The sequence below is a fragment of the Suillus fuscotomentosus genome (genome assembly GCF_016647785.1).
Source record: "Suillus fuscotomentosus strain FC203 chromosome Unknown F5891scaffold_4, whole genome shotgun sequence".
NCBI classification, from domain to species: Eukaryota; Fungi; Basidiomycota; class Agaricomycetes; order Boletales; family Suillaceae; genus Suillus; species Suillus fuscotomentosus.
The window spans coordinates 823,072-849,598 of NW_024539516.1; the positions used below are offsets into that span (position 1 = coordinate 823,072).

At 46.9% G+C, this 26,527-nt stretch overlaps 7 protein-coding genes across 7 annotated transcripts; 5 read left to right on the forward strand and 2 right to left on the reverse strand.

The window, feature by feature from the left end:
• Window positions 1–1,426: 1,426 nt before the first annotated feature.
• Window positions 1,427–3,000, forward strand: F5891DRAFT_1137758 (uncharacterized protein; the record flags this gene model as incomplete). The annotated part of the gene is made up of 4 exons (XM_041364839.1): window positions 1,427–1,529; window positions 1,591–1,844; window positions 1,897–2,799; window positions 2,852–3,000. The coding sequence occupies exons 1-4, from the start codon at window positions 1,504–1,506 to the stop codon at window positions 2,998–3,000; spliced, it is 1,332 nt and encodes a 443-aa protein (XP_041232231.1). The 5' UTR covers window positions 1,427–1,503.
• On the reverse strand, window positions 2,881–5,389 carry F5891DRAFT_1003270 (NCA2-domain-containing protein). The gene is made up of 5 exons (XM_041360290.1): window positions 4,945–5,389; window positions 3,996–4,867; window positions 3,745–3,948; window positions 3,501–3,694; window positions 2,881–3,446 (listed from the first exon to the last, which is right to left on the reverse strand). Exons 1-5 carry the CDS (start codon window positions 5,327–5,329, stop codon window positions 3,131–3,133), a joined length of 1,971 nt encoding a protein of 656 aa, XP_041232232.1. The 5' UTR covers window positions 5,330–5,389; the 3' UTR covers window positions 2,881–3,130.
• Window positions 5,390–6,033: 644 nt separating this feature from the next.
• On the reverse strand, window positions 6,034–6,906 carry F5891DRAFT_975415 (uncharacterized protein; the record flags this gene model as incomplete). The annotated part of the gene is made up of 4 exons (XM_041376514.1): window positions 6,034–6,183; window positions 6,233–6,328; window positions 6,381–6,610; window positions 6,675–6,906. 4 exons carry the CDS (start codon window positions 6,904–6,906, stop codon window positions 6,034–6,036), a joined length of 708 nt encoding a protein of 235 aa, XP_041232233.1.
• Window positions 6,907–8,926: 2,020 nt separating this feature from the next.
• On the forward strand, window positions 8,927–10,424 carry F5891DRAFT_941884 (uncharacterized protein; the record flags this gene model as incomplete). The annotated part of the gene is made up of 4 exons (XM_041374370.1): window positions 8,927–9,330; window positions 9,387–9,700; window positions 9,764–10,005; window positions 10,059–10,424. The coding sequence occupies 4 exons, from the start codon at window positions 8,927–8,929 to the stop codon at window positions 10,422–10,424; spliced, it is 1,326 nt and encodes a 441-aa protein (XP_041232234.1).
• A 1,068-nt stretch (window positions 10,425–11,492) lies between these two features.
• F5891DRAFT_1003273 (uncharacterized protein) lies at window positions 11,493–12,247 on the forward strand (the record flags this gene model as incomplete). The annotated part of the gene is made up of 3 exons (XM_041360291.1): window positions 11,493–11,602; window positions 11,652–11,986; window positions 12,037–12,247. Coding segments are annotated over exons 1-3 (602 nt in total), but the record flags the coding sequence as incomplete, so codon positions are not given.
• A 6,241-nt stretch (window positions 12,248–18,488) lies between these two features.
• On the forward strand, window positions 18,489–18,677 carry F5891DRAFT_936724 (uncharacterized protein; the record flags this gene model as incomplete). Its single annotated transcript, XM_041374062.1, has 1 exon — window positions 18,489–18,677. A coding segment is annotated over one exon (189 nt), but the record flags the coding sequence as incomplete, so codon positions are not given.
• Window positions 18,678–18,776: 99 nt separating this feature from the next.
• On the forward strand, window positions 18,777–18,983 carry F5891DRAFT_941592 (uncharacterized protein; the record flags this gene model as incomplete). Its single annotated transcript, XM_041374353.1, has 1 exon — window positions 18,777–18,983. The coding sequence occupies one exon, from the start codon at window positions 18,777–18,779 to the stop codon at window positions 18,981–18,983; it is 207 nt and encodes a 68-aa protein (XP_041232237.1).
• Window positions 18,984–26,527: the final 7,544 nt, after the last annotated feature.

The window sequence follows — 26,527 nt, forward strand, 5'->3', positions numbered from 1 at the left end:
ATGTACAGGCTGGGGAAAACATCAAGTCAATCCCGATGCCCCATGTCAAGTATTAAGAAAAAAACATTTCAAACGGAACACCGATGTCCGAGGCAGTCCCAACAATGTGCAAGGAAGGGGGAAGGTAAACATCAGAGACGTACGACAGACGGAAGAATCCATGGTACAGAAGGGGCCAAAAAGAATAAGAATATAACCCGGCGAACAGTTCAGGAAAGCATCAATAGTCATCATCCTCATCACTGTCGGGGTCGCCCTCGAGGACACATGATGGCACAACCACACCTAGAGGTAGGATAACGGTAATGGTACCAACCTTTTGGTCCATGACTCCGGGTTTGTTATAAGATATCAGGACCTCACAATAATCCTCATGTAGGGTGTCTTCTGCGATGGGATGAGGAGCTCGCAGAGGGATATTGCATCGCTCGTCACCCGGACACTCAAGAGCAACATGGGACTTCCAGGTGGGTCAGATGGCGACAGATGAGAGTGGAAACAACCTTCTACTGAGCTCAAGGCCTCTCATTCGGCATATGTAGAGGAGACGGAGAATTTAATGCGTGCGTGTTAGGCATAGGAGCAGATTCGAGCATTGACTTGAGTACGAACACCGTGAAGCCTTGCGCGACGAGGCTCCACTGCGTACTTGCCATGGCGTTGATCAGTGCGTTGACTTTCGAGTTCTCGTACGCAAAGTTTGGTATGGCCTGGACACGAAGTTGAAACACGGAATTGGCAAAGAAGAGGTGGTTTTGGAAAACAGTCACCGATAGCATAACCGTGATTCGCTGAATAAAGCGTGTTTCGAACTTCTTCTAAGGAGGCGCAGAAGTCACCGAAGTCTTGCGAGACGTTGTAGAAACGGGCGAGGGTATCGAGACGTCAGCTGGAGAACATGAAACGATCCTTGAGACGCGAGGCAAACTCCCTCCACATGGTAAGTTGTTTGAGCACACCACTGGCACGATTCTGGTTCTACCAAGGGCGGGCGGCGGCGGCGCCAAAGTCTCGCGCTCGGTCTTCCAGCTGGAGGCCCGCAAACACAATAAGTAGTCAGGGAGAGATCGTATATACCAGGTTCAAGGCAGACCACGTGAAATATTTGTCTTCGCAACAATCAAGCCAGGCTCTGTCGTACCAGAGAATGCCGGCAAGTCAAGTTTGGACATCTTTGATGCGCACTGCAGATGGTTTTGCGTGAGAGACTTGGAACCAGACATGCTAAGTGTGGTGACACGTCGCGTTGCGTTCAACAATGGCGTGCGATGGCGACAGACGAATCAGGTAGCAAATTACGGATAGGACGAATGCAAACACGCAGGACCTTTGAGCCATGGACGAGGTCAGTGTTCTCGTTGACCAAGGTATTAGCTGACTAAGCCATTAATTAGATGGGAATATGTTAGACGCTTGTATGAGACGTCATCCTCGCGTCTTCATTAGAACTAATTCACAAACTCGCTGGTGGATTGGTCGATTCGCTGGCTAGATTCCTGATAGATGTGGTTGAGAATATATCATAAATGGTATGTTTTTTCACACAGCGTATTCTGAATTCGCGTGCTCACTGATAACCTCCCCAAAAAGTCACTGTATTCTCCATGATGTCTTCCGAGTGTTCGTGCCCGAACCTCATGAGCGTACACCGGTTACTGGAATTAATATCCTATACCTTTTATTCCCCTTTCTGCCACTAATTTACATGGGATACCTGGCGAGACGGCCAGACACGTTTACCTTGCGTCTTCTACTCCTTCCGTTGGTAGTCGCAGTTGCCGTCGGGATCTACTTTCGTTTCATGTGGACAGATCCACATCACAACATCTACAACTGGGGCCAAGGTAAAGTAACAGCACTTTCCTCGTACTTGTAGAGCCACTCAAACCGCCACAGGCCTACTCGCAGAAGCCATTAGCGCCAAGGCAATAGATTTTGCATGGAGAAAAGAGGGTATGCTCAAGATTGACGAGGTTCAGCCAGGTGTCACCAAAAAATCCCATGCTGTCAAAGCAAACGGTGACGCGCATAAAAAACCAGCCACATCAGATCCAGCTACCTCATCGCTTGCTTGGCTATATGATGCCTTGGAAGTAATTTTATCTAACAGGGGTCTTGGTTGGAAATTTGGTATGGGGATCCACGTACCTCGTGAGGAGAGATCTCTCAAACGGAATTCATTCTTGTTTGCGACGTTTATATCATTTGTCGGAAGCTACATGATCTTCGACCTCCTCGAGTCGCTAATCAAGCTAGTACCTGGCGTTGGCACTCCTCACGGCGGCACCATATTCAAGGCGGAACTACCATTCTTCTATAGATACACTCTTTCTACAGCCATCCACGTTGCAACTGGCTCTTGCATTTTGGCTGCCTTCCAACTTTTTTATGATTTCATCACGATCTTTGCAGTTTTGCTATTAGGAAGCTCCCCTTCAGCATGGCCTCCTGTGCTAGACCATCCTTGGCAATCTGACTCGCTTCATATATTTTGGTCCAAACGTTGGCACCAAATTCTTCGAGAAATTTTCTTTGTCTTTGGAGGATTTTTTGGCAAGTCCATCGCAGGAAAGTTCGGCTTGCTGTTTGGGACATTCATCGGGTCTGGATTATACCACGAACTCCCCGCATATGCACTCGGGAGAGGTTTTGATACCATCGTTCCGCTATTTTTTGCACTGCAGGCTCCTCTACTGCTTTGTGAAAAGGTCTGGTACAAGTACACAGGATACCGCGTCAGTGGATTGTATGGCAGATTGTGGGTTTACTTTTGCATCATTATAGTTGGGCAGCCCTTATGTACGTGCTTGAGCATTTTATGTGGATGCTGACTTGATGTGCTTTTTTACAGCGAACTCTTGGCATATGAGAGGTCTTGGTGGTGGGCTCATGCTTCCTCCTTCATTAAGCCCTGCTCGCCAATTTATTATACCATCTATTCGATACTTCCTCAATGGTACGGGTACGAATATCCTAGAATTCATAGTTGGGTCCACGTAGTCGATGTTGCCTTTTGTTACCACAAGCTGTGATAGCTATTGGTCGGTCTTGAAAACGTATGACACAATCACAACGACTCCCCAGTTATCTATCGGTTCCTCCTTTAATGCGCCTCAGAGGAAACCAATTTCTACCTGGTTAATCTACCGCCCGCTAAATCGTACCAACCGAGCTCTTTTCCCCAACTCTTCCACATTCTATCGATGATCCTGAGTTTTTCCGAACGACGCAATCCAGGATCTTCAAGGTCTTCAATATCCTCCAAAAATCCCTCCCGAAGTCGCGACCGTGCTGGTAGCGACGTTAAAGCATACTCTCGGAGGTGTGCCAGAGATAAAACCAATAGTCCTGTCGTCAAAGCAGGAATGGTGTCCGAGTGCAAGTTCTCGGTATCGTGATGGTGATGCGACAATTTAGGTTGGAACAACAGAAGCCGCTCAATACGCCTAGAAATGTAGAGTAGTAAGCGCGTATTTTCCAAAACAACTAGTATGTTCAACCTCATTGCAAGCCAAACGCTGGTCTTTCTAAGTTTCCCTCCATACCTGCCAGGTCTTATAGACAGTAGTCCTCTTAGGAATCCTCCTGCGACATATATGACAGCAAGGGCTGGCGCGACACCAACGAATGCAAAAGTAAGTTCTTGAGACTTCAACAGCTTATCGATGCCAGCCAGTGCTTGATCGAGATCCACCTAGGAACATTTGAATGAGTAGTAGCCTGATAGAGGCGCGCTGTGCTTACTTTGGCCTTCTGGACCTGAATGAACATTGACCTCAAAAGCGTCCCCGTTATTGCAGATTTCACTGGATTTTTGATGTCCTCTTCATAGATCTTCAGCACGGCAGTGAGGTCGCCCTGACGTATCTGTTGTGAAAGTGCTTCAAGTTGCGTAGAATCATAACTAAGTTTTTCCCTAGCGAGAGCAAGGGTCATTCGCTCGAGTGACTTCACCGACAATCAGAAAACGACTTGTAAGTGGTAAGATTGCTCACATCGAGGTCAGCAGCAACTGCTTCTCGCCTAACAATGACACCATCTTCTCCACCAGCACGGATAGTCATAAGGACATCTTTTATAGGGTCAAACAGCCAACCCTTGAAAAAGTTTTGTACAGTGTTCACCACATCTAGCATAAGGTCGGCTAAAGTTGCTCTAGAAGCATAAATATGCTTGGCACAATAGAGCATCAGTGGGGGAAGCAGGAATAAGCGAGGCCATAACAGGGTAAGTCGGGATGGTCGTCGCAGATCGTGTGCGTCCAGGTACGCGTTATGTATGATTCCATGGTTTTTGAATGCACCGAGGAGTTGTTCGATCAGAGGGAGACTAGCTTTCTGTGATACATCGCCCAATGTGACGACAGCGAACTCGAACAGAAACGCCGTAAGGGCTTGATTGTCAATTGACGAACCAGTGATTGAACCGTTGAAGTCGGCCTCCAGACCATTTGCAAGCAAGGGTCGCAACTCCAAAAGCTTTCCAAGGACCTCCGCCCTTTCGTTCCTCACCTTCTCCAGTTCCTTTCTTCTGAGCTGACACTCTTCTCGAGCAAGACGGAGAGGAAAGAGCAGGAAGGAAATTACTCTTTGTATACTGTACATGACCCCAACACGTATTTTCTCAGCCAGGGCAACGAGGGAGTCTGATCGCGTGCTTTTCCCTGCGGTAACAGGAGAAAATGATGCCACAGAACAGGATTGGTTGCGCAGATAGGGAAAGAGTGCAACAGTGAAGGGGTTGAGACGAATAGGTGCAGCATCCCAGTAAAATCTTGCAACAGACGATGGGCAGAATGCCGACAGTCGAACAGACATCTTCTGTGCCTGAATCAACTGCAAAACTCTACGAAGACGGCTCGGGAACGCTACATTTCCAAGCCCAAAGAAGCGAAAGACATAAGGGACATGTGCAGTTCACATCGCACAATGAAAAGAGACGCACACTGTAAGAGATACGACGCTACAGACCAGGTAGATTGTTCGATATCAGCCCACCACTCTGCGTCAAGCTGAGCCGCACTTGATTCCTCCAGGTAGAGATCCACGGCAAGCGCATACAGGTTGAAGATGGTTTTCCTGAAGACGGCATTGTAAAAGACAAGCTCCTCGCTCTCGGACTGCAGCCCTGGTTTGTCCTCCTGAACCGAGAAAGTACAGAGAAAGTCTACAGATTCTTGCACAGTAGCTTTAGAGGGTGAGCCCTGTAGCATTGCATGCGTCGACTTTAGTGTACCGCCATCGCTTGTAGGCTTGGTCTGCGTAGATAGTTGCAGCCTGGTCAATGGAATCAGACGCTCGGTGTAGTGAACGGCGAAGTTCGATGTCATGAAGAAGCTGGGTGACGCGTCTCGCTTCAAGACGACTGAAGTGGAAATAGTTTGGACTTGAATAAGCAAGTTTTGGTAAGATAGACCGCAGTCATACTTTGCTTGATCATGTGATCAAATCGTGACTTTTTCGTGACAAAAGTGCCAGAATTGCATCTTGACCTTCAAATTGCCTTTCACTATGCGACCCAGAACCGGTTAATTTCACTGGTACCATCACCCGTTAGTCTAGTCAGATCCACCGTATTATATGTTGAACATCACTGGGGATTGGTAATAACAACCCACCCTACAGGTGATTTATTACAGTTAAAAAAACTACATTTTTTGCCGGATTCACCATGTCACCAACAAGTGCATCCCACGGCACATATCACTCATTTAGTTGGTAATTTACATTGTTTCCTTTCACCAACACGCTTGTTGAATCTCACTTGCTTAGCCAGTCTGATTCACTACTTCCATGAGTGATAAAAACCAATGTCATTGGACTCTAAAGTGGTTTGTCAAACTAGTGAAAATGTTACTTTTCACCACCGCTATAGCTAACTGCGCATGCGTATGGCGCCGGCAGTCATGCACTTCCGCACAAAATCCACTCAGCAAGCGCCAAAGTCTTCGTCATCATCATCTGCTATCCCACGCTCACCAGATCCACTTCCGTCTCCTACCTCATCTCCGTCCGAGTTGTCTGAGTCGTCAAATCAACTTCGTTTATTGTTTTCAGTGCCTGCAATTGTGTGTGCCTTTCGCTTCTTGTTGGCCTTTCGTTTGTTCTGCAGAAATTGTTTGACCAACTCCGCTGTCGCCCAATCATTCTGAAAATTTTCAAGGTGAGGATGGGCCCGTCGTGCCTATGACTTATGGTTATTATCATTACAGCGGGACAGTATACTGACACACCAATTTAAATAGTTTTGCCAGGTTCGATGTTGGTTGTGCATTGTACAACACCCCAAAGTCCAGATCAACGCGCGAGCACAGTTCGTGAACTGAGGTCTGTGTAGTCATCAGTAAGCTGTCAAGTCTTTTCGTTTTCCAAACAACTGACCTGAATGGCCAGATATTCTGCTTTGTTATTCTCAAGCTTCATTGCCTTGAGCAGACGACCTCTGCTGCCCAAGTCTCTCATTTCGGCAGTTGTGGGCTTCTGCATGAGCTCGTGCATTGGATCCACACGGGAATTTCTGATCTTCTCTTCTGCAACTTTTTTGGCAGCTTCTGCTTCCGTGGCCATGAGCTTTGCTGCCCGTTCAGCCTCCTCAAGTTGCAAGATCTTTGCTGCTCAAAATATATGTTCGTTATTCAAAATACCAATGGCACCGGTAAGAAAAATTTTCCACACCTCTGAGACGAGAATTCTCATCCTCAAGTTTCGTGTTCTTCTCTTGCAGGACTTGCTTGGTCTGATTTTTATTCAAGGTTTTCGAAGCTGGAGTCATTGTTTTGGCTGCCACAGGTGGTCGAACTGTTCCGACCTGGCCAGAAGCTGTTGTTGGGTTGCTTGGTGCAGCTCTACTTTTTTTGGCTGCAACAGTCGGCCCCGTAAGTGGTTGATTCTCATTACTGCCAGGCATGGTTATCGTATCAATCTGATGAGAGGACTGAATGTGGGTATGGTGGCTGGTGCTGCGCTAGCTAGGCAATCACGAGCTTGAAAATTTTGACAAGTCCTTTGTTTATTCTTGTATGCAGCCAGAGACATGAATCAAAGTCATTTTGTCCTTAAAGCTGATCTGTCAGAACATGTCCCTCCATGGTTAAATCTCACCACCCTGCAGTGCGTAAACTATGCCGTTGTTGTAACAAATGGGTCAGCGAAAGAACATGGCGGAATCACCGCCTACTCATTGCCCCTCCACGTTTGAAAGCAACATCACCTTATCAGTCGAAACTTCTAGCTGCAGGCAAACTCCAGAAAGTGAGGCATATAGTGCACCCTCCAGAGAAAATTTCTGCCTTGGGAGCTCAACTCGAAGATGCAATGACATTGGGTATGTCTCTCTCGCGATGAAACTAAACTATAACCAATGCATTTGCAGATGTGCAGGATAATTACGATATAACATTCAGTCCTCCACCAAGTCCATCACCTCTTTGTGCCACCTCACCGATCCTACCTCATGATATGTTAAATCCAGCCCCTGACGCACTTGTACATGATGCACTCTCAATGGCTCGCCAATCTTGCAGCCATCTTGTAGAGTCAGCTGAGCGGGAACCATTGTCTGACGAAGAGAAAAACGATCTCGAGAGCAGTGGAGATGAGGACTCCGAGCTTGACTCCAACGAGGACTTTGACCAAGAGGTTGACCTTGAGAGTGATGTTGAGGATGAGTTTTTGGGTGAAAGAGTCGAACAGGAGCTCCTGGAGATTGGTGTGTTTTTTGCTGCGAAATTTGAAGTAGTAAAGCTTATAGACTAGCAGGTGAAGATCTCAGCATCACCGACAAAGATATCTTGCAGTGCATTTGCATACAAAATCAAATCTCACTTGACTGAGGCCAATTTTAACATGCTCCAGTTTGCTTTCCCCTCCGCCAATGTCCCAAGCCTTAAGAAGGCAAAATCACGAGTCGCATTTTTATCAGGACTGGAGCCTCAATATCATGATTGTTGCATAAACTCGTGTTGCTGTTTTGTTGGACCGAATGAAGCTCTTGAAGTCTGTCCGCATTGCAGTGCACCACGTTACCAGTCAAACAGGCGGCTACAGAAACAGTTCACTTATGTTCCTGTCATTCCACGCCTCATCTCAATGTTTCGCAATCCTGCATTGGCAACAAAAAATTGGCAACAAAAATGAGATACCGTGCACATGATCACATACACACTCCTGGCTCAGTCAATGATGTCATTGATGGCTTGTGGTACCGCCAGCTGCGAGCTACAAATGTTGTCATCAACAACACAGAGATGCCTTTTCCTCACTTCAGTGACCCTTGAGATATTGCACTGGGTTTGTCAACGGATGGATTTGCCCCTTTCCGACGTCGAAAATCTACTGCTTGGCCACTCATTCTCTTTAACTACAATCTCCCTCCAGAAATCTGATTTCTCAAGGATTATATCATATGCCTGGGTGTGGTTCCTGGCCCCAAGAAACCAAAAGACTTTGATTCTTTTCTATGGCCTTTTGTCGAAGAGCTCCTCAAATTAGCTGCTGGAGTTCGGGCATTTGACTCACTCCAGGCCAAGCTCTTCATCCTCCGGGCTTATCTCATCATTGTGGCAGGAGATATTCCCGCAGTTTCCATGGTCATGCGAATCAAGGGTCACAATGGTTATGCTCCCTGTCGATCATGCAACATCACTGGGGTTCGAGTTCCTCAAGCAAAAAGTACTATGCACTATGTGCCTCTCAATCGGAGCAGTCACCCTGAGATTCATTCATCACGCACTGCCGTGAAAAAATTTGATCCACTTCAACTCCCCCGCCGCACTCATGAGGAGATGATGCAACATGCTCGGCAAGTACAACTGGCACCCACAACAGCTGAAGCAGAGAGACTCGCCAAGCAATATGGCATCAAAGGCATTCCTGTTTTAAGTTTTGTATCCTCGCTATCGTTCCCAAAGTCATTTCCCTATGACTTCATGCACCTCATTTGGGAGAACATCATCAAAAACCTTATCTTACTCTGGACAGGTGAATTCAAAGGCCTCGATGTTGGGTTGGAGGATTATGAGCTGGGTGAAAGTGTCTGGAATGCTGTATGTCAAGCGGGTGCTAATTCAGGCTCTTTTATCCCATCAGCATATGGTGCTCGCCCACCTAATCCAGCCACTGAACGGAGTATGTGCACAGCGGACTCGTGGTCATTTTGGACTCAATATCTTGGCCCGGTGCTTTTGCATCGCAAGTTCTCCAAGCCCAAGTACTATAAGCACTTTGTGAAGCTTGTTCGCATGGTCCGTGTTTGTCTTCAGTTCGAGCTCTCATCCACAGATATCAGTGATTTGAGAATGGGGTTTGCCTCTTGGGTCGAAGAATTTGAAGTGTGAGTCCTTAACACTTCTCTGGAGTGCTTGTCTTAACGTCTAAGGTGCTGTTTAGAATATACTACCAACACAATCCCGAATGTCTTTCAGCATGCCCTATCACAATTCATGCACTTCTGCACATAGCTGATAGCATTGAAGAGACCGGACCAGTGTGGACCAGTTGGGCATTTCCTATGGAGAGATTTTGTGGGCAGATGCAACCCGCAATTATGAGCAGACGTCATCCTGATGCATGCATGGCTCGTTACATCGTCGAACATGCTCAACTTACACAAGCAGCGCTTGTCCACAATTTCACAGAAGAACTGACCCTTCGTCCATGTCGATTGGGAGTCATAGTAGCTGGGCATTTCAAGCATGAATCGTGTTTGTTTTTGCTATGTCTTTTGATCACGCCCCATTATTTACTACTACTTCCCCAATCAACAGATCCATCATGTGTACTCTTGCCACCACGGAGAACAACCCCACTCACATCAGTCACACTCTCACGGATCTTCAAGGCACTTGCAACCCGGTTTGATGTGTCGTTAGCATTGGTTCGCCAGCATGTCAAAGAAGTTTATATTGAGCAATGGGGCAAGGTCCGACGGCTGGATGGTGGTGACACAATGCTTGCAGCAGGGCTTGTTTCATCCCAGCATGATTCACGAGATGCCACATTTGTGCGAGTGAGTTTAGTTGTTTATGTGGTGTCATTGCATCTGCCAACAGTACTTTGCAGTATGAGACCCTCATTGATAAATTCGCTCGACAACATCACATGCCACCCGCATATGAGAAACAGACATTCTATGGGCGTCTGGAACATATTTTTGTCATTCGCATTCCGCATACTCCAGCGCTCAAAGTTGATGGTCCAACTACAATTTTCCTCGCTGCATTGTCAACATGCAAACTCGAATCCACTCCATCAAGTTTGAGTGCTCTTGACATTCACTTTTACAGTAGCCTCAATGATACTTTAGACATTGTGGACATTGTCTGCTTGCAATGTCTCGTTGGGCGTGTGCCAATGGATGGAGGTCGGCAGTGGGCAATCATTGACCGAAGCGGGAATCTTGCTCGTGCAGTTTTCGAGGATTCTTAGCATTCACAAGAGGCAAAGGTTGCAATTGAGATCATGTTGACAGATTTTCGTACTCGGTGTAAATTTTATCTAGCCCTCGTGAAAATTTCAAGCTCGAGCAACTGAGCCTTACACTCTGCATTACACCGTTGTCTCTCCGCATTCCAGCGTGCCTCAATGAGATTCTCGATATAATCTGCCGGCACAATAAGATTATCCTCCAGGACCATGGTTGTGTCGGCATCATTGGGATTGGAGGCCTTGGCCTGAGCAGCAAGTATAATGAGGTACTCGTGGGCTGAGGAGACAGTGGTCAGTATGCATATGTGATACATAGGTGATGAGCTCACGACGGAGACACATACATAATTTTGCAGGGTCATCCAGATTCTCAGGTATCTTGAAGCAGGCGAAACAAAGTGGGCTTAGGAGGTCTGGTGAAAGGTGATATTGAGTAGTCAAGTCAAAGAGAAATTAAGATGACTCACGGTGTGGAAGAGTTGGTGGTCATATTGTTAGTGGCACTGATGGGGAGTCAACGAAAGTCAGTGAACATTGGATGGGTACAATTGCAACAGCGCGCGACTCACATGTACACCTATAGAGCACTAGTGTACAGTACTAGTTGGAGTTGAACGTTCGAGTTTGAAAGTCATATCGTGATAAAAACTGTCAAAGATTGCCATCTGTCGACTGATTTGGCAGTTTTTTCAAGTGGTGAATGTAACTGAGAGAACAGGTAATTATCAACTGCAGGATGGACGGTGAATACAGTAGTTGGCAAAGCGTTGAAAATTACCCAAATAGGCAGGTGACACGAAATCACCTGTTCCGCACCGGCCACCACCTCACCACCGGTTTATCAGGTGAATCGCAGAATTCACCAGTTTTCCCAGTGACTCGAACCCGCTTACAGTCTCATAGTGCTTTGTTCGCAACATTAAAACCACAGAAAGTTGGCTGGAGTACATCCCCAGAGGACCTAGGTTTTAGAATTAGAATATAGTTTAAATTGGGAGTAGAGATAGCTTTTTCGTACTCGGAACATAATGCATTGTGCTTTGTCAGCTACTCAATGATCCGCTTCAGCAACAACGGAACTACATTCTCTCTCCACTATGCTGAAACGAAAATTGTTCAATGTTGCAAACCTCGGAAGTTGGGCAAAGTCACTCGGACACTCAGGAAACAAAGAAAATGTAAGAAACCTTATAATTAAAGGCAGAAATACTAAGACAATGCCCACAGGAAGTCCCAATGACAATCAATGTGTCCGAGTCTCCTCCATCCAGTCCGAAGAAGAAAAAGACGAGAGTAGCAGTTACTGCAGTATTGGATCCTCCTCCCTTTGTGCTACCAATAATACAGCCATCTCCGAGTCCACTTTACGAGTCTGAGCTTGAGCATGCCAGGATAAATACTGTAACAGGGTTCTACAAGCCCTCACCCACTGTCGAGGAGGCACACTTAGCCTTCAATGATATCAAAAGAATTCTTAGACCACCGAAGAAGACTGCTGGCTACCAAGACCCTAAGCTAGACTCAGTCTTTCGTCGCCGACTCGAAGGGATGAAACAATTCTTGTGGGTCTATGCGCCGGTGTTGAATCAATTTTACACTGAGGTCTCACGAGATTAGGCAAGCGGAGTCCCCCAGTTTCATACTCGGGGGATGAAAGGCTTGAAGAGATGCGCTCGAGTGAAAACTCGAAGGGACGCGCTCGAATGAAAGAAAACATATTTCTAAGACGAAAAGAAAACGATGTAAGTGACGAAGGCACGATGAAAGATGCTAATGGGCTATTTTTTTTTTTTTTTAAATATTTTCTTTATTTTGTCTTCTTTTTTGTGGTCTTGATGCCTTTCTTCATTGATCCAGCCAGGAACCGATACTGATAGAGCCGGGAACCGAAACAGAATGAATAGAAAAGCGATTTGTGAAATCCCAGGTGCGCTGGGCACTATGCCCCGTGGAGTAGGGCGTTAAGCAAAAACGGGTGTTGACGAACGTACTTTCTGAACTCCTCAGATGACCAGCGTCCTGCGACCTGGATCAAGTCAGGTGTCATACCTGCAATTGCCAGTGCAGTTGCTCCTCCAGCCCTCATTGAGTGTCCAGACATCCGCGGGCCACAATGTATCTTCAGGCGACGTAAAAACCAACCGCGAGTCGGTACTGCACCTGCGCTTGTCAACCACAGCGCAGGGCGAAAGGGGAAAGCACTATCTCGACACGCGAAATAGTGTTTTAGTATTGGAAGTGGGTTACCCACCGTCCACGAGTTTGCTAATATGAGGATTGTCGTACCCGTGCCCAGAGCGTCATTCTTCTGGTAGGGCAAAGAGTAAGATATGGAGTTCGCCGTTATACTGAGAGTGTGCTGCATAGGTACTTTCCAATACGATTGGTGTTGCACAGCGTCAGGCCACGTAAGTTCACCTAGCCGCTGTAGGGTTATGAAGCCCGTGAACAATAGGGCCACGAAAAGACTGTTGTCGAACCCTGGAGTTGATCCGAAGGTGTTTCGCACGCGTTCCAAGTCATCTACGGACAAAGGTAAGTTCCTTTGTACAGGACTGGACATTCTGCGTTTGCAGCCGCGTAGTGTGCGTGCCACTATGGAAGAATGTTGCGCTTTACGAACGTCCAGATACGTTTCCTCCAAGCGACTTGCGATACCTGAGAGGTACGAGTCCACGGAGCGAGGTTCAATGTGATGCGAGAGCCAAATGACGTAGAAAGATAATGTGTCGATCGTAGGGTCAACAGGTAGGTGGTGAAGGCGACAGAAGGTTATATATGAGTTGAGGTGTGAATCATACGCTGAAGCTGTGGTAGCTTCGATTGCGAAACCGAGGGCAATAGAGCGCTCGTATAAGAGACGCTCATGCGTCCAAGCCTCCCGTTTGGGTTGCTTGGACGATGCGGAGACCTCCATCATTTTTTCGCTGCCCCCAGCGCATTCCGAGGGGGTTCAAAGTCGAAAAAACTGGCGGCTGGCGCCAACATTAATACACGCTCATTTTGGAACCGAGAAAGAGTGTCGGCTACCCTGTTTTCATGCCCAGGCACGAATTCCATGCGTAGATCAACCTCATGTCGTAACAGGACATCGACGGCTGCGAGCAGGATGGGATTATAGGGTGGGTGAGCGCGAAGGGAATTGAACATAGCGATGGTGTTGCTGTTGTCCGTGTAAATCAACATTTTCGATGGAATTTCCATCATGTTGGGAATGAAGTGGATGGCCGAGCACACTGCAAGGGCTTCAAAGAAGTAGATAGTATCGCTTGGAGGATCTACGGGAAGTTGGCATTGCCCCGCGAAGCTTTCGTGGGGAAACCAGAGTCCCAAGCCCAGGCTAGACGCGTCAGTATAAGCCACCACTACGTCGTCTGCTAGAGGATTGAAATCCAGTGATTTGTAGAAGTATAAACCGCTCAGGTGATCCATATGGTTGGCCATCCAGGATAGTTCAGCGATTATGGCGTTATTGACGTGAAGATGCGCCAAAGGTTGCTTCTTGCCTCGGATTTTCTCGTACACAGCCGACAATCCAGGTTTCAGCAGCGGAAAGATGTTAAAGCTCCACTCACACCATCCTGCAAGCTGCTGATACTCTCGTAGCGTCCATCTATAGTTCTTACGCCCGAAGGTGCGTAGGCGATCAATCAATTCTACCTTTTTGTGACCTGGCAACGACGCTGTCATAGCGTTTGGGTCGACGTCGAAACCGATGACCGTCAAGGGTGAGCCGAATAGTTGTTTTGGTTCATCGTGCGGTACACCGATCTCGTCCCATAATTCCAGCAACCGAGTCTGCCTTTCCGGAAAGTTACGATGATAAGGCTCATAGTGCAGCATCCGACCAGCTATTTCGAAGGAGAAGGAGTCGTCCATGTAGAGCTTAAGGGCTTGGATGAGAGTGTGATGAATGGCAATCCATGCCACGAGTGACATGAAAGATACCCAGACTTTGGGTGACCCGCGTCCGCCGAAATTATTACAGCGATCGACGTGGCGATGTCCCCGAAAAGTTAACACCTGCTTGGCTTGCCATAGCGGGTGCATAGGTAGTCTGCGAAAGGCCTGGGAGACATCTGATTTGAAGAGGAGTAATTGTTCGTCCGGATGGTCCTTTCTAAACTCCAGTAGAGAGGCGCCGAGTGAGTGTAAGCCATCCAGTTTGGTCCCTTTAATGTCATCCGAGTCAATCATAGAGTTAAGCGAGTACTCCCCAGCTGTATGATCTACGACCAGACGCAACTTGTCTGAATTCAGTTTGGGGACTGTGTGCATCGGGACGCTGTACATCCCGGGGAAGAGCTCGGTACTGAAGCTTTCGGATACACGCCCTACCCGTATTTCTTTGTTCAATTGGTCTTCAATAAACTTCTCCTGTTCTAACGACTTTGAACAGGTCCGCATCGAATTGTCATTGATTGATGGATAGCTTTCATCAGAAGAGTCTGCCCACGGCCAAAAGCCTTCACGTAGAGCGCGACATACGGAGCGAACGAAAGGTTGATTCGGGTGATTTGAAAGGAGCTCCTCAAAACGGTCTACTTTGATTGGGGTAACTATACGAAATAGTTCCGGATGATTCGCAACGGTATGAGTAACATCAGTATCCGTGAGTGAAAGCGGTGGTGAAGGGACCGGATCTGCATATTCTGTTGAACGTGCTGTTGGACTGAACGATGCGTCTGTTGGAGACCAAATTAGCCCTCAGCAATGACGTGGACGTGTAAGGAACTGTTCAGGAAGATTTGGACTTGGTTTCATCGGCATGTTTAGCTCTGACGTGGCGGCGGCCACAGACACGTCCGTCTTGCTCAACGTTGCAGACGTGTGCATACCGGCAACTGGAGGCACTGCGTGTGCAGTCTCCATTGTTCCATTTACGGCACGCATCCCGTTTAGATGAACCTTCACGTCCTCCTTCCGAGGACTTTGAAGATTCTCCTGAGTCCATGAGGAGTCGCCCACCGGTGGAGAAGTGCGATGTGTAGAGATCTCTGAAACATTCGAAATCGGAGAGCTCATATCTGCGAGTGTTACCAACTCTGAATCTAACGGCTCTGTCATACCGAAGGACGCGTCCATGGTAGGTCTCGAGTTGCTGGTCGAATTGTTCATTGATGTGTTCCGAATAGGCGTCGAGCTCAGCCTGTCTGAAAGGGAAAGCGAACTTGTAAGCCCGTGCGGCTCTGTTCCAGGCAGCATTCCAATGGTTTTGTTTCGTGATCTTCTTCGTCGCCGTTTCTGAGACACCATAGGTGAATTCAACTTGCCCAATGACCTCTGTATGCTTCTCGATAGCGCGCGAGGTTGTAATGATGGTGTGGATTGCGTCGAGGTTGAGACTTTTCCCGGCGACAATGTCAGCCCATCCAGACTCGTGAAACTCCGGACTTCGTTCATGGTACATAAGCTTGAGTTTTGCTTGCTTCTGGTCCTGCGACCAGTTCTGGAGGATACAGATGGTGTGTCTGAGGTTAGCGGATAAGGGTTTGAACGGATTCTCGTGTACGGTTGGTTTAAGGTCAAGGCAGGAGAAGTCGAGCTTAGCCCGCTTTCGAGCAGGTTCTCCTGGCTCGAGGCTGGCTCATTGACTTCCAACAGCCTCTGGATGAGGCTCTTCTTCTTCACCTGCTGGTTCAATTGATTGGCGCTCTCCGGCCGTTCCAGATACTCTGCAGTAGGCACGATTTCGTTCAGACTCCCATTCATCAAGCATGGCGAGGTAGATAGACGCAATTGTAGAGGGATTTTCGCCTGAGCCCCACCTCAGGCATTACTTCTCGGTATCAATAGAGACCTTTGAGGTAGGGTTTCTATGTTGTGGGAAACTTACCTCTGAGGTGCGCCCTCCCACCATTCTATTAATAACGTGCCTCATACATTACATCCAGCGCCTCCTGGCGTGGCTCGCGTGCCGTCCGTGCCGCTCAAACCTATCCTCCATTCGTTATTGCGCACCTCCAGCATTCCCAGGGCGCATTGGCCTCTATATGCTCTTGGGGCCCTCGCGCCACAGGAATCAAAACCTCGTCACGGTGTCTATCACTAAGTTTGTGTTGTTAGTGAGTCTTCCTTGCCACTCACTCTCTCCCTTTCACCATGGTCTCAACCAGTGCTCTCGCTCCTACTCGTGGAGCTCAATGTGTATCATCTGGACTAGGCCACCATTTCGTCAGCCCGAAGAAATCCAGAGATAAGAAAAAATCTCAGACACACGTTGAGTTACCTGGCGCGCAAGCCAAACACCGTCAACTGCTAGCTCGTATGCAACAACTGATGAAACCAGAGCACAAACAGACCAAAGTTCATGCTGTAGATGCAGTTGAAACTACAGTGGCTCAAAAAAGTGTCCCAATGTTTATAGCTTTTCATGTAATTGCTATATCATGTGTCAAGACGTGGGAATATGACTAAACTACAGGGAAGTGTCAGAAAGGTCTGCGTCTCAGCTTCATTTCGGTTCCCTATACCGTGGGAAAATAATGACATTATGTGAAGATAGTGTCATTTTAATTTGATGACTCATTGGGACACTTTTTTGACTTTGAGTTTAACCAATGTAATCTCTATAATTCTAGTACTTTGTGTGACCTCCTTTTGCCTTAATCATGTCTGCCACTCTTCTAGACATATTCTCTATCAATTTTGGGTATTCCTCTTTGGTATTTTCATCATACTCTGCTGTAACACTGTCTCATAGTTGGAATAGCCCCTATGGTAGATCTTGATATGCTACAAGCAATTTCTTGAGTGATTCTCAGGGGTATTCAATAGGGTTGATATCTTGGGTCTATGCTGAACATGATAGAATAGTAATATCATGGTCTTCAAGCTATTGGTGGCTGTTTTAGAGGTATACTTAGGGCCATTGTCTTATGACAAAACAGTATCTTCTTCATTAACTCATAACTCCTGCATGCTTCTTAGCAGACACTCCTGTCAAATGAGTATTTACTACTCTGTATTCATCCTCCCCTTTGCTTCATAGAAGATTCCCACTCCATTTTATCTCATATAGTCCTATACCATCAAGTTTTCGTCTTGAAACTTAAGGTGTTTATTTAACTTTTCTTTATCTTAATGATTGTCCTATTTATTTTAATACAAATTCCTTGCCATATGATCTCATCCTATTGATTTTAACCTTATCTAACTAGATAAACCTCTTTCAGCTATTAGCAGTCCAATATTTGTACTTGAAAGTAGCATCTTGTCTTTTCTTTTTATAGGTTGGAGACAGAAGAATCTGTTTTTCTTGATTATAGCTTTAATATGGGCTGTCTTGAGAGTCTGTCTGACTATTTGAGTAGAGATAGTCATAGGAATGATGGAAATAATCAATTTAGTCGCTTTATTAACATCAGCAGCCTTTCCAATTAGAATATAGTGATTAAGAGATCTCGAGTCTTATAGAGCAACCTTCTAGATTGGCTATCAAATAACTTAAAGACCATAATATTACTATTCTATCATGTTCAGCATAGACCCAAGACATCAACCCTATTGAATACCCCTGAGAATCGCTCAAGAAATTACTTGTAGCATATCAAGATTCACCATAGGGGCTATTCCAATTATGAGACAATGTTACAGCAGAGTATGATGGAATCACCAAAGAGAAATACCCAAAATTGATAGAGAATATGTCTAGAAGAGTGGCAGAAGTGATTGGGGCAGAAGGAGGTCACACACAGTACTAGAATTATAGAGATTACATTAGTTAAACTCAAAGTCAAAAAAGTGTCCCAATGAGTCATCAAATTAAAATGACACTATCTTCACATAATGTCATTATTTTCCCATGGTATAGGGAGCCGAAATGAAGCTGAGAAGCAGACCTTTCTGACATCTTCCTATAGCTTAGTCATATTCCCATGTCTTGACACATGATATAGCAATTACATGAAAAGCTATAAACATTGGGACACTTTTTTGAGCCACTGTATCTCTGATACTAGTCAGACTGACGCCTTGGCCGAAATTCCTGATCCAGACTTCGAAATACCATCAGAACCTTCTTCCGACATACTTGCGCAAGAATCTCATATTAAACGTCGCATTTTACCTGACAAGGCCACAGACTCATTGTATAGCAGTTGGAAAACGTTGATACCCTTCCTTGTTGAACCACATCTCAAATATTCTGCGCGAACGCTAGCGACAGCACTGGAGATTACCCCCGAGGTCATCTCTGCATGCGCCACATGTTTGTGCCCTCAAAAGCGAACAACAATTGCGTGTTTATTTTTCGACAGTAAGTCTTCTTATCTTTGAGTATACACCATGTTAATGAATGAACACACACATTCAGGATTTACGTCTATTGATGTCCTCAGTTGTAGATGTTCCATGCTTCCCCAAGTGCTGCTTCACCATGGTCTGTTTCCGACTGCTCCCTCACAGCCTCGTATGGCTGTCTCCGTCGAATTGCTATCATTCTATCGGGCACTTTTCGAACGGTCTTGTGATGCCATCAATGCCTTGGCATCGGCTCTCAAAACTCACTACTCTCGAAGAGGTTTCATTATGGCAGATGCCCGAGTAAGTAATTCGTGATGGCATGTATCTAGGCTGATTTGTTACGCAAGGGGGAAATTATACAGGATCCTTTTCGTCGAGGCCTGGGCTATGCCGTACAGTGGTATGACATTCTTCAAGTTCAAATAGAACGTCGAGTCGAAGAAGCTGTGCAGAATAGCCGTAACCGGGTGGCGACCCTTCGTTCTCAAGCAGAGGATTACACCTCAACTTTGTCTACCCTACGTAGAGGTCGGTGTGCACCCATACTTATTCAACGGTGTCCTGCATGTTTTGCTGGGACAATGTTTGGGAAACCTACTGCTGAAGGAGGAGATATTCACACTGCCACGGATGGCAACTTCCACCACCGCCATCGGCGCGCAGCAGGGGATTGCCCCCACTTCTATGACCCCACTTATTTCCTTCCCAAAGAGTACGTCGATCACATTGGCCGCCGCATAGAGGCTCAACGTAAAAGGCCTGCCAAGTCACCTGTACCCCTTGTTCCCGATGAGGCTATCGACCAATGTGAAACGGCATATGAAGCAGCTGATGGGAAAAAACAGAAGGCGGCAATGGATAGCTTCGATGATACTGGCATCATGGCGCTCATATGCCGTCATGACATTCCTCTGTTTTTTGCTAATATTGACTCTCCAGGAGAACAGCAAAAATACTCCGTGGCCCTCCTGGAACATTTGTTCTCGTTGATCCCACCTCATGCCACAGTCGTAGCTTTGTATGATGTCGGGTGTGTCCTTGCCCGATCCCTTAGCAAGGTAAGTTCATCTGGTCTCCATTTAGGTTTATTTACTCATCATTTGTAGTACGACATTCTCCCTAGCAGTATTGTCTCACGTTTGCGCTTAGCAACCACTGCCATGCATGCATACGGGCATGAGTGGGCATGCCAGCTAGTGCACAACCCACGGATGTGCATTGGGCTTGGTCTTTCAGATGGAGAAGGAACCGAGAGGCTCTGGTCTCGCTTCGTACGCCTAATTGGTGTTGAAAGGTCGTCATCGGTACGGCTTTTTTGCTCTTGTTCTTGTTACTGATTCAAGTCTTATTGCATGATGTCAGCGTCAGCGCCGTCTCTGGTTGATTGATCGTCAGGCTGCAGCTATAGGATCCGAAATGCAATCCGACTTGGGTGATTGGATACGACGACGCCTAAAGCGTGGTATTAACGACCAAGGAACTGCTGCTCAAGAGGTTCTGGATCAGTGTGAACTTTCCATCAAGGATCTCGAGTCAGAATGGTCCCAACAACGAAGTTCGCAGCTCTCAGTCCGTGCACGTAAGTGTTTTCAGTTGATCTTGAATACACTATGCATTAAATTTGTTCATAGACGCCCCTGCTCGCCTTAAGAAGGAGCTAGATACCGTTTTGACCCTACAGGCCGACCTCGATACCTCTAATACAGCCCTACAATCTACCAGGCTGATGCTTGAGAAAGGAGCTGCCTCGAAAGACACTCTCGGGGCTCTCGAGGCTCTTGAAAAAGGTCATGATCGCCTTATGGCCAAAGTCGAAATTCTATATGCATCCCTCAATATTCATGACCAATTCCCTGAACTAGAAGGCATCAATTTGGACTTTGTCCGGCTTCTTCTGATGGCGCGTGACTTGAAAATGAACATTCGCAAACGGGCAATCGCAAGCTTTTTCGAATGGGATAAACTTGATCGTGCGGTCGGTGGTGCTCAGCAGGCATTAGGTAAATCATCCCTACCCGTGATTTGCAATCAATTAACTGATGTCATTCAGGCACAAAACTACATCAACAAACCCGAAAGGCCATTGCGAAACGCCAACCAGCCCTGTTAACTGCACTCAGGAAGTTTAATACTTACTGCGAACGCTTAGAAGCATCATATGATCCTTCTTGGGGTATTCCTTTACCTAGTCCTCTCCCGACCAAACTTGCAGAGCTGCGTGGTGATCCCAGTCTGATGGAGGATGTGTGGATTACGCCGTCAACGGGACAGGTTCCTCGATGGTTGGAAGATGCTGATGTTAGAGATGGCATCCGTGCACTTCTGAAACGCGAGCGCTGCCGAGAAGAACAGAAGCGACTCGGTATTGAGGCGGACAATCTTTGTCGTTTCTTTGGAGATGAACTTGCTGCACTCGAACTTGCACTCCGCACGCCAGGATGTAGGTTCTCTTCATTGTTACAGTAGGATTTCGCTTTCAACACATAGACAGGCGAACTTATATCTGTCTTGCTGAGACAGCGTCACAACCAATTACTCAGACTTCAAACCCGCTGGGCGAACCCATTAGCCTCTTCCCTTCGCTTCACGTCCCGTGCCAAGGATGCGCTAGAGATCGCCATCACTCTTTCAGGCAGTGCCCAAACACCGAACATGCACTGGCTCAGCACAACATTGCTGGAAGTACCCGATCCTGAGGGAGAACTAACCGATGTACAGTTTGCTGAGCCTCATGACCTGCCAGCAGCAGAATCTGAGCATACCACTCTCGCTGACGTCCTTGAGGGTGATTTGGGTGGAGAAGAGATTGAAGACTTCGATTCGATGGATTATGTCAATGACACTCATGCTGTCATCGTGTGGGAAGCCCCCGAGGTACATCAGTCTGTCGTTAGGAACCGTTTTGATGTTAATCTGACTCTAGGGTGTACTGATGGATGACTCCTACGTCCCACGTAAGGAGGAGTGTGTCATTGTCCCAGGAATAGCTTCCAGAAGGGATCAACCATCACGAGATGGATACCCTCATCAAACCTTCGAGCTGAAGGACATTGCCTTGCTCGCCTCACCTACAGCATGTCTTAATGATACTTGTATCAATGGGTGCGCCGTTTTACTGTTTTCTGAACTGAAAAGTGTCGTCACTGGCCACTGCGCTTTGTTAACATCCCACGACCTCCCTCGCATTCGATATAATGCATCAGATGACATTCTGTGGCGTAACATATCATACACGTGTTACTGGGAGAAAGATATCTGGATTCTTCCTATTCATCGTCCCTCCAATATTGGCCATTGGGTGCTGTGTGTCATTCGCTTCTCCAGCAAGGAATTGCACCTCTTCGATAGTCTAGCCGAGAAAAAACCTTGGAAAAATGATATCAAGGTAAGTTTACTTATGTCAGGGATTTTACGCGAGGCTCATGTACTCCAAGGATGTCATGAAGCTGATTGCTCGCCTCCTTGCTATTGCACGCCAGCAGCATCATCATGTCACAACAGAACTTGACGGATGGATAGCACGACCATTGAAAGTTAGTAGCAATTTTGAGTCTTTCGGTACATACATCTGAACTTTCTTTTGAGATCACGCCTGTCCAGACCAACAGTTATGACTGTGGAGTATGGGTATTGGCAGCAATTGCCGCTGTCTTCCGAGGACGTCATGTAACAGGACTCTGTGAGGATGATATGCGCCACCTTCGGCATCATCTACGAGCTCTTGTTCTTTCTATACCGTGCAGCTAGATTATAACTATATCGTGTGTAATATATATGCCCATACAACTACTTGTATGGGTTCCGGCCACAAATTATCAAGTCTGCCTCTCGACGATAGTTGAAAATCTTCCTTGCCTGCCATTGCACATAACACTTTGCCATTACCCTGTGCCTTTCACAACCCTGCATGCACGATACATACTCATTGAGCTTATTCCAGTTACCCATCAATTTTCTTTCCGCTGCCTGAATTTCCTGCAGGATGACGTCTACATTCGCTGCTGCGAACATTTGAGCATAGCGTGCCCGGGTCTCTTCTTCCAAACGACACTGTCTGCCATGCATGACATCCACAAGATTGCGGGTAAAGCGAGCCTCATGTGGTGAATTTGGAGGAGGAGGGGAATCATACGGTGGTGGTTTGTCCCACTGGAATACATCGGACTCGTCAATCAACTCCGACCCAGAATATGCTTGTTGGAACAGAAATGAGTCGGGCAAGGGAAGCGCTGCCAGTGCGATGAGAGATTGGGGAAGTGGTTTTGTATTGCTGAGGGATCCAGAAGTATTGGTCCTCTTCCGTCCACGGAGTTTGGCATTAGCACGAGCATTTTGCATTCGTCGAGCAGCTTTTCCCCTGTAGTTTGTTAAACAATCAGCACAGAAAGATCAATAGAGGGAGTCACCGTTCTGTCCTTGAGTATGAAATCTTCTGTTGGCGTAAGGCAGCGTTTTTCTCCTCAAGTGTGAAGTATTTTGCTCTACGACCCATTGGTTCAGTGTAAAGTACTACAAAGCAATGTAAAGTACTTAGTACGACATCACACATTAATTGCTACTGGTTGTATTGCAGCATATTTCACTGCCCATACTCCTTAGTTCTCTTATACTAAGGTGAAAGCGCACTCCATGAGAGTTATCTGAGCTTGTTTCAAACGATATTGGAGCACTGTAAGGCGCTGCATTTGTCTTTCAACTGTAGCACGAATTGTATTCACAATGTGATTGGCTCTAAACACTCTCGGAGGCCCCCGAGGCTCAGCGCTCAGCGTTGACACATCACCCTCAACATCACCCTCAACATCACCCTCGTGAGCCTCTAACATTGTGCGCGGGCCTCCATTACAGCATTTGCGTCAGTGAAAATTTAAATTGTTCTATCAAAGATCCTTGCTTCTTTCATATCGTAAGTAGTATGATACGTTTCAGCATTGTGATTGGTCTTAAGTTTCCTACTCGTCTGCAGACCACCAGACCCCCTGCATTGAAGGTTACCGTGGCGCCTCTCCCCCTCTAGCCACGATATCTGCGAGCCTCTATTACAGCATAGGTGCATCCCTATTTCAAATGTCCGCTGGTTTTACTGACTTTAGCATAACATGTATCTCAATGGAATCATTCCATTCATGTAGGATTAAAACTCCCTGCGCGCAGGAATTTAAACTCCTTGCAATAAAATTAAAATGCTTGCTCTTAAGATCGAGGTAGGTTCTATTGTTCCTCCCCCCTTCACCTTCCTCAAAATCTGACCGTCTCTGAAGGCTAGATTGTGCACTTCCGCTCTGGCAATATCCTTCATCTCTGAATCAACACTCAGACCATCAGCAGCTTTGAATGTACAGTCCCTCCAGACCGATGTAAGTCGTTACAGCATTGATCTTTGAAACCATACTGACATACATCCAGTGTCTACCAATTTTTTTCGCCCGCTTCGATTTTTTTTTTCGGTGGTACGTCCAGTTGCTCCTCACTTTGTTCAATTCTCCTTTACTAACACACTACCCGCTACCCACTCAGCATTCTTGCCCTTTTCTGCTCTCAATTTTCACCATCAAATATCAACGGTGCTCAACTCTGTATGTTCATCCTACAGCAACCTTGCAGCGCATCTGACAATCCCACAGCTATGACTCATACATTCAACGACTACTCATTCCCCCTCGAACCAAACGTGCCACCCCCTCAAAGTTATAGCACCTCGTCTCAATCTATGCATCTTTCTCCCGGCGGAGATTATATTCAGGAACAGTATGGTGGAGGGCGTCGTTCCAAGAGCCCTCTAGTGGAGTTAACTCCTACCAGACTTCGGAGTAGGATCAAGGCTACGCAGCGCGATGTTGGCATAGTCAAAGAGGCCGCCATCCGGCGTCAGGAAAGCTCATTCTCACCCAACACTCTAACCAGTCCCTCAGCGCCCCCAGAATCTGCACCTCCGCATCCTATCCACGATAACAGTGTTGTGGGAGGTGATGCATCGTCTGCTCTTCCTCAGGGCAATATTCGACATACATCTCCACATCCCCATGCTCCCGAGCCTCCACGTCCTGCACCTCTACAGGACATGTTTTACAATCCCATAGAGGCACAATCCAGCGGATGGTTGGCGCAGCAATCTCATTCCTTTGGAGTGATGGATGATGCATCGTTCACGGCACTGCTCATGGAGACGCAGGAACATTTTATGTCTTCTGATGTTGGCTCGGATTTTGCTAACCAGCCACCCTCCTTACATGCACCCTCTTGTGACCCTCCGGTACCTCAAAGTGTTGGAGGAAGTTCTAGCCAGATCGCACCTATGATTACCAATATCATCCCACCAACACCGCTGAAGGATGCTGGCCCCCCTCCTCGTGCCTCCCTGCATGAGCGTGGTGCTTTCATCGATACTGGAAATGTCGATGACTTGCTCTCTAATCCTCGGGACAGCAAAGATGCGCCTGCCTCGACATCAGGCCAGTCATTTGTCCCTGGACGGAAGTCTGCTGACACCAGTTCAATCCTCGAAGCTGCTTTCGTCGAGATTGAGCAATCATTCCTCGAGCTCTCAGGGTCGACATCAATTCCCGTACAGCAAGTCATCAACTGGTTTTTGAAAAGTCGAGGTCGGACGACAGTCAGCACTAACTTCTGGAATCTATACGCTCGCAGTTACTTCAAGGATCACACAGAGCAAGAACTTGCACGAGTTGGACTTAAGCTTCCGGCAGATGGAGGCTCTCCGGGTAAGTTATGATCATATATGTTGATGCGGTACTTACGGTTCCATCGTGAATTTTAGGTATGTCGATTCGGACGAAATGCTATGACCTCTTCAAAGAGGCTTTTCCAGACACATACAAAGATATTCTCTCCGTCCACGATGAGGTAACGATCCTATCCGCCACCCCTCAAACAGTCTCTCAGCGTGGACAAGAGTTTCAAAAATACTACCGAAGGATGTTTAGCATCGTAAGTATACTTCCCTGGCGTCTCGCTGCTCGCTGTGCCCTGATTGTCTTTCATTATAGGCTGATGGCACTGCTGCTAAATTTGGGTTTGAGACCGCAATGGTCATCTGTGGTGGAATTGTCAATCAAGATGCCTCCCTCGGTCAAGTTCATACTACACCAGGCGCTGCAGACGTAAGTATCTTGAGAGTGATATTCAACACTTTGATCGCTAATGCTGGTTTGCTAGTTCTGGAGTATGCGATGCCGAGCTGATGGTGACACCATCATCGGTCACCTCAAAGCTCATGTCTAGTAAGTCTCATTCTGCGTCTTACCATTATCTTTTTCTTACTCATCTTCCAAACAGTAATAAAAGTTCACTGGCAGTGGTAGAAGATGCCTTCGATGACTTGCCTGAAGATGACGAAGAAGCCTCTTCTAAGGATGCTGACCCGATTCCTTCAACTGAAGTTGAGGGTCGTGAGGAATCTCTCCGGTGGCTCAAGAGAGAAATCGCGAAACGAGTCAGTAAGTAGCTATTCTAGTTCTTTTCGGTTCAGTCTGACATGCTCGTTTAGCTGACCTTGGCGGGAAGTTTGCATCTGATAAGAATTTCCCCTGGAAAACGATGCCAAGCTCCTTAGCATCTGGCGGCCTGAACATTGAAGGGTACCCTGCGCACAAGTGCCTCATGCCGGGTGAATCTCATGATCCGACGTCCAAAAACAACAAGGGGATAGGTGTATTGACGTATAAAGAGGTTGCAGCACTTGTTGATGCTTACAAGGCTGGCACTATGCGCGTGGTTAAGTCTTCCCATACACACAGTAAGTTTTGTCTCTATTCAGTAGCCCAATTTTAACAATGTTTTCGTAGTGTCCTTGATCGAATCAAAAATGCCAGTTATCATCGGGGAAGCTCCTCCGTCCA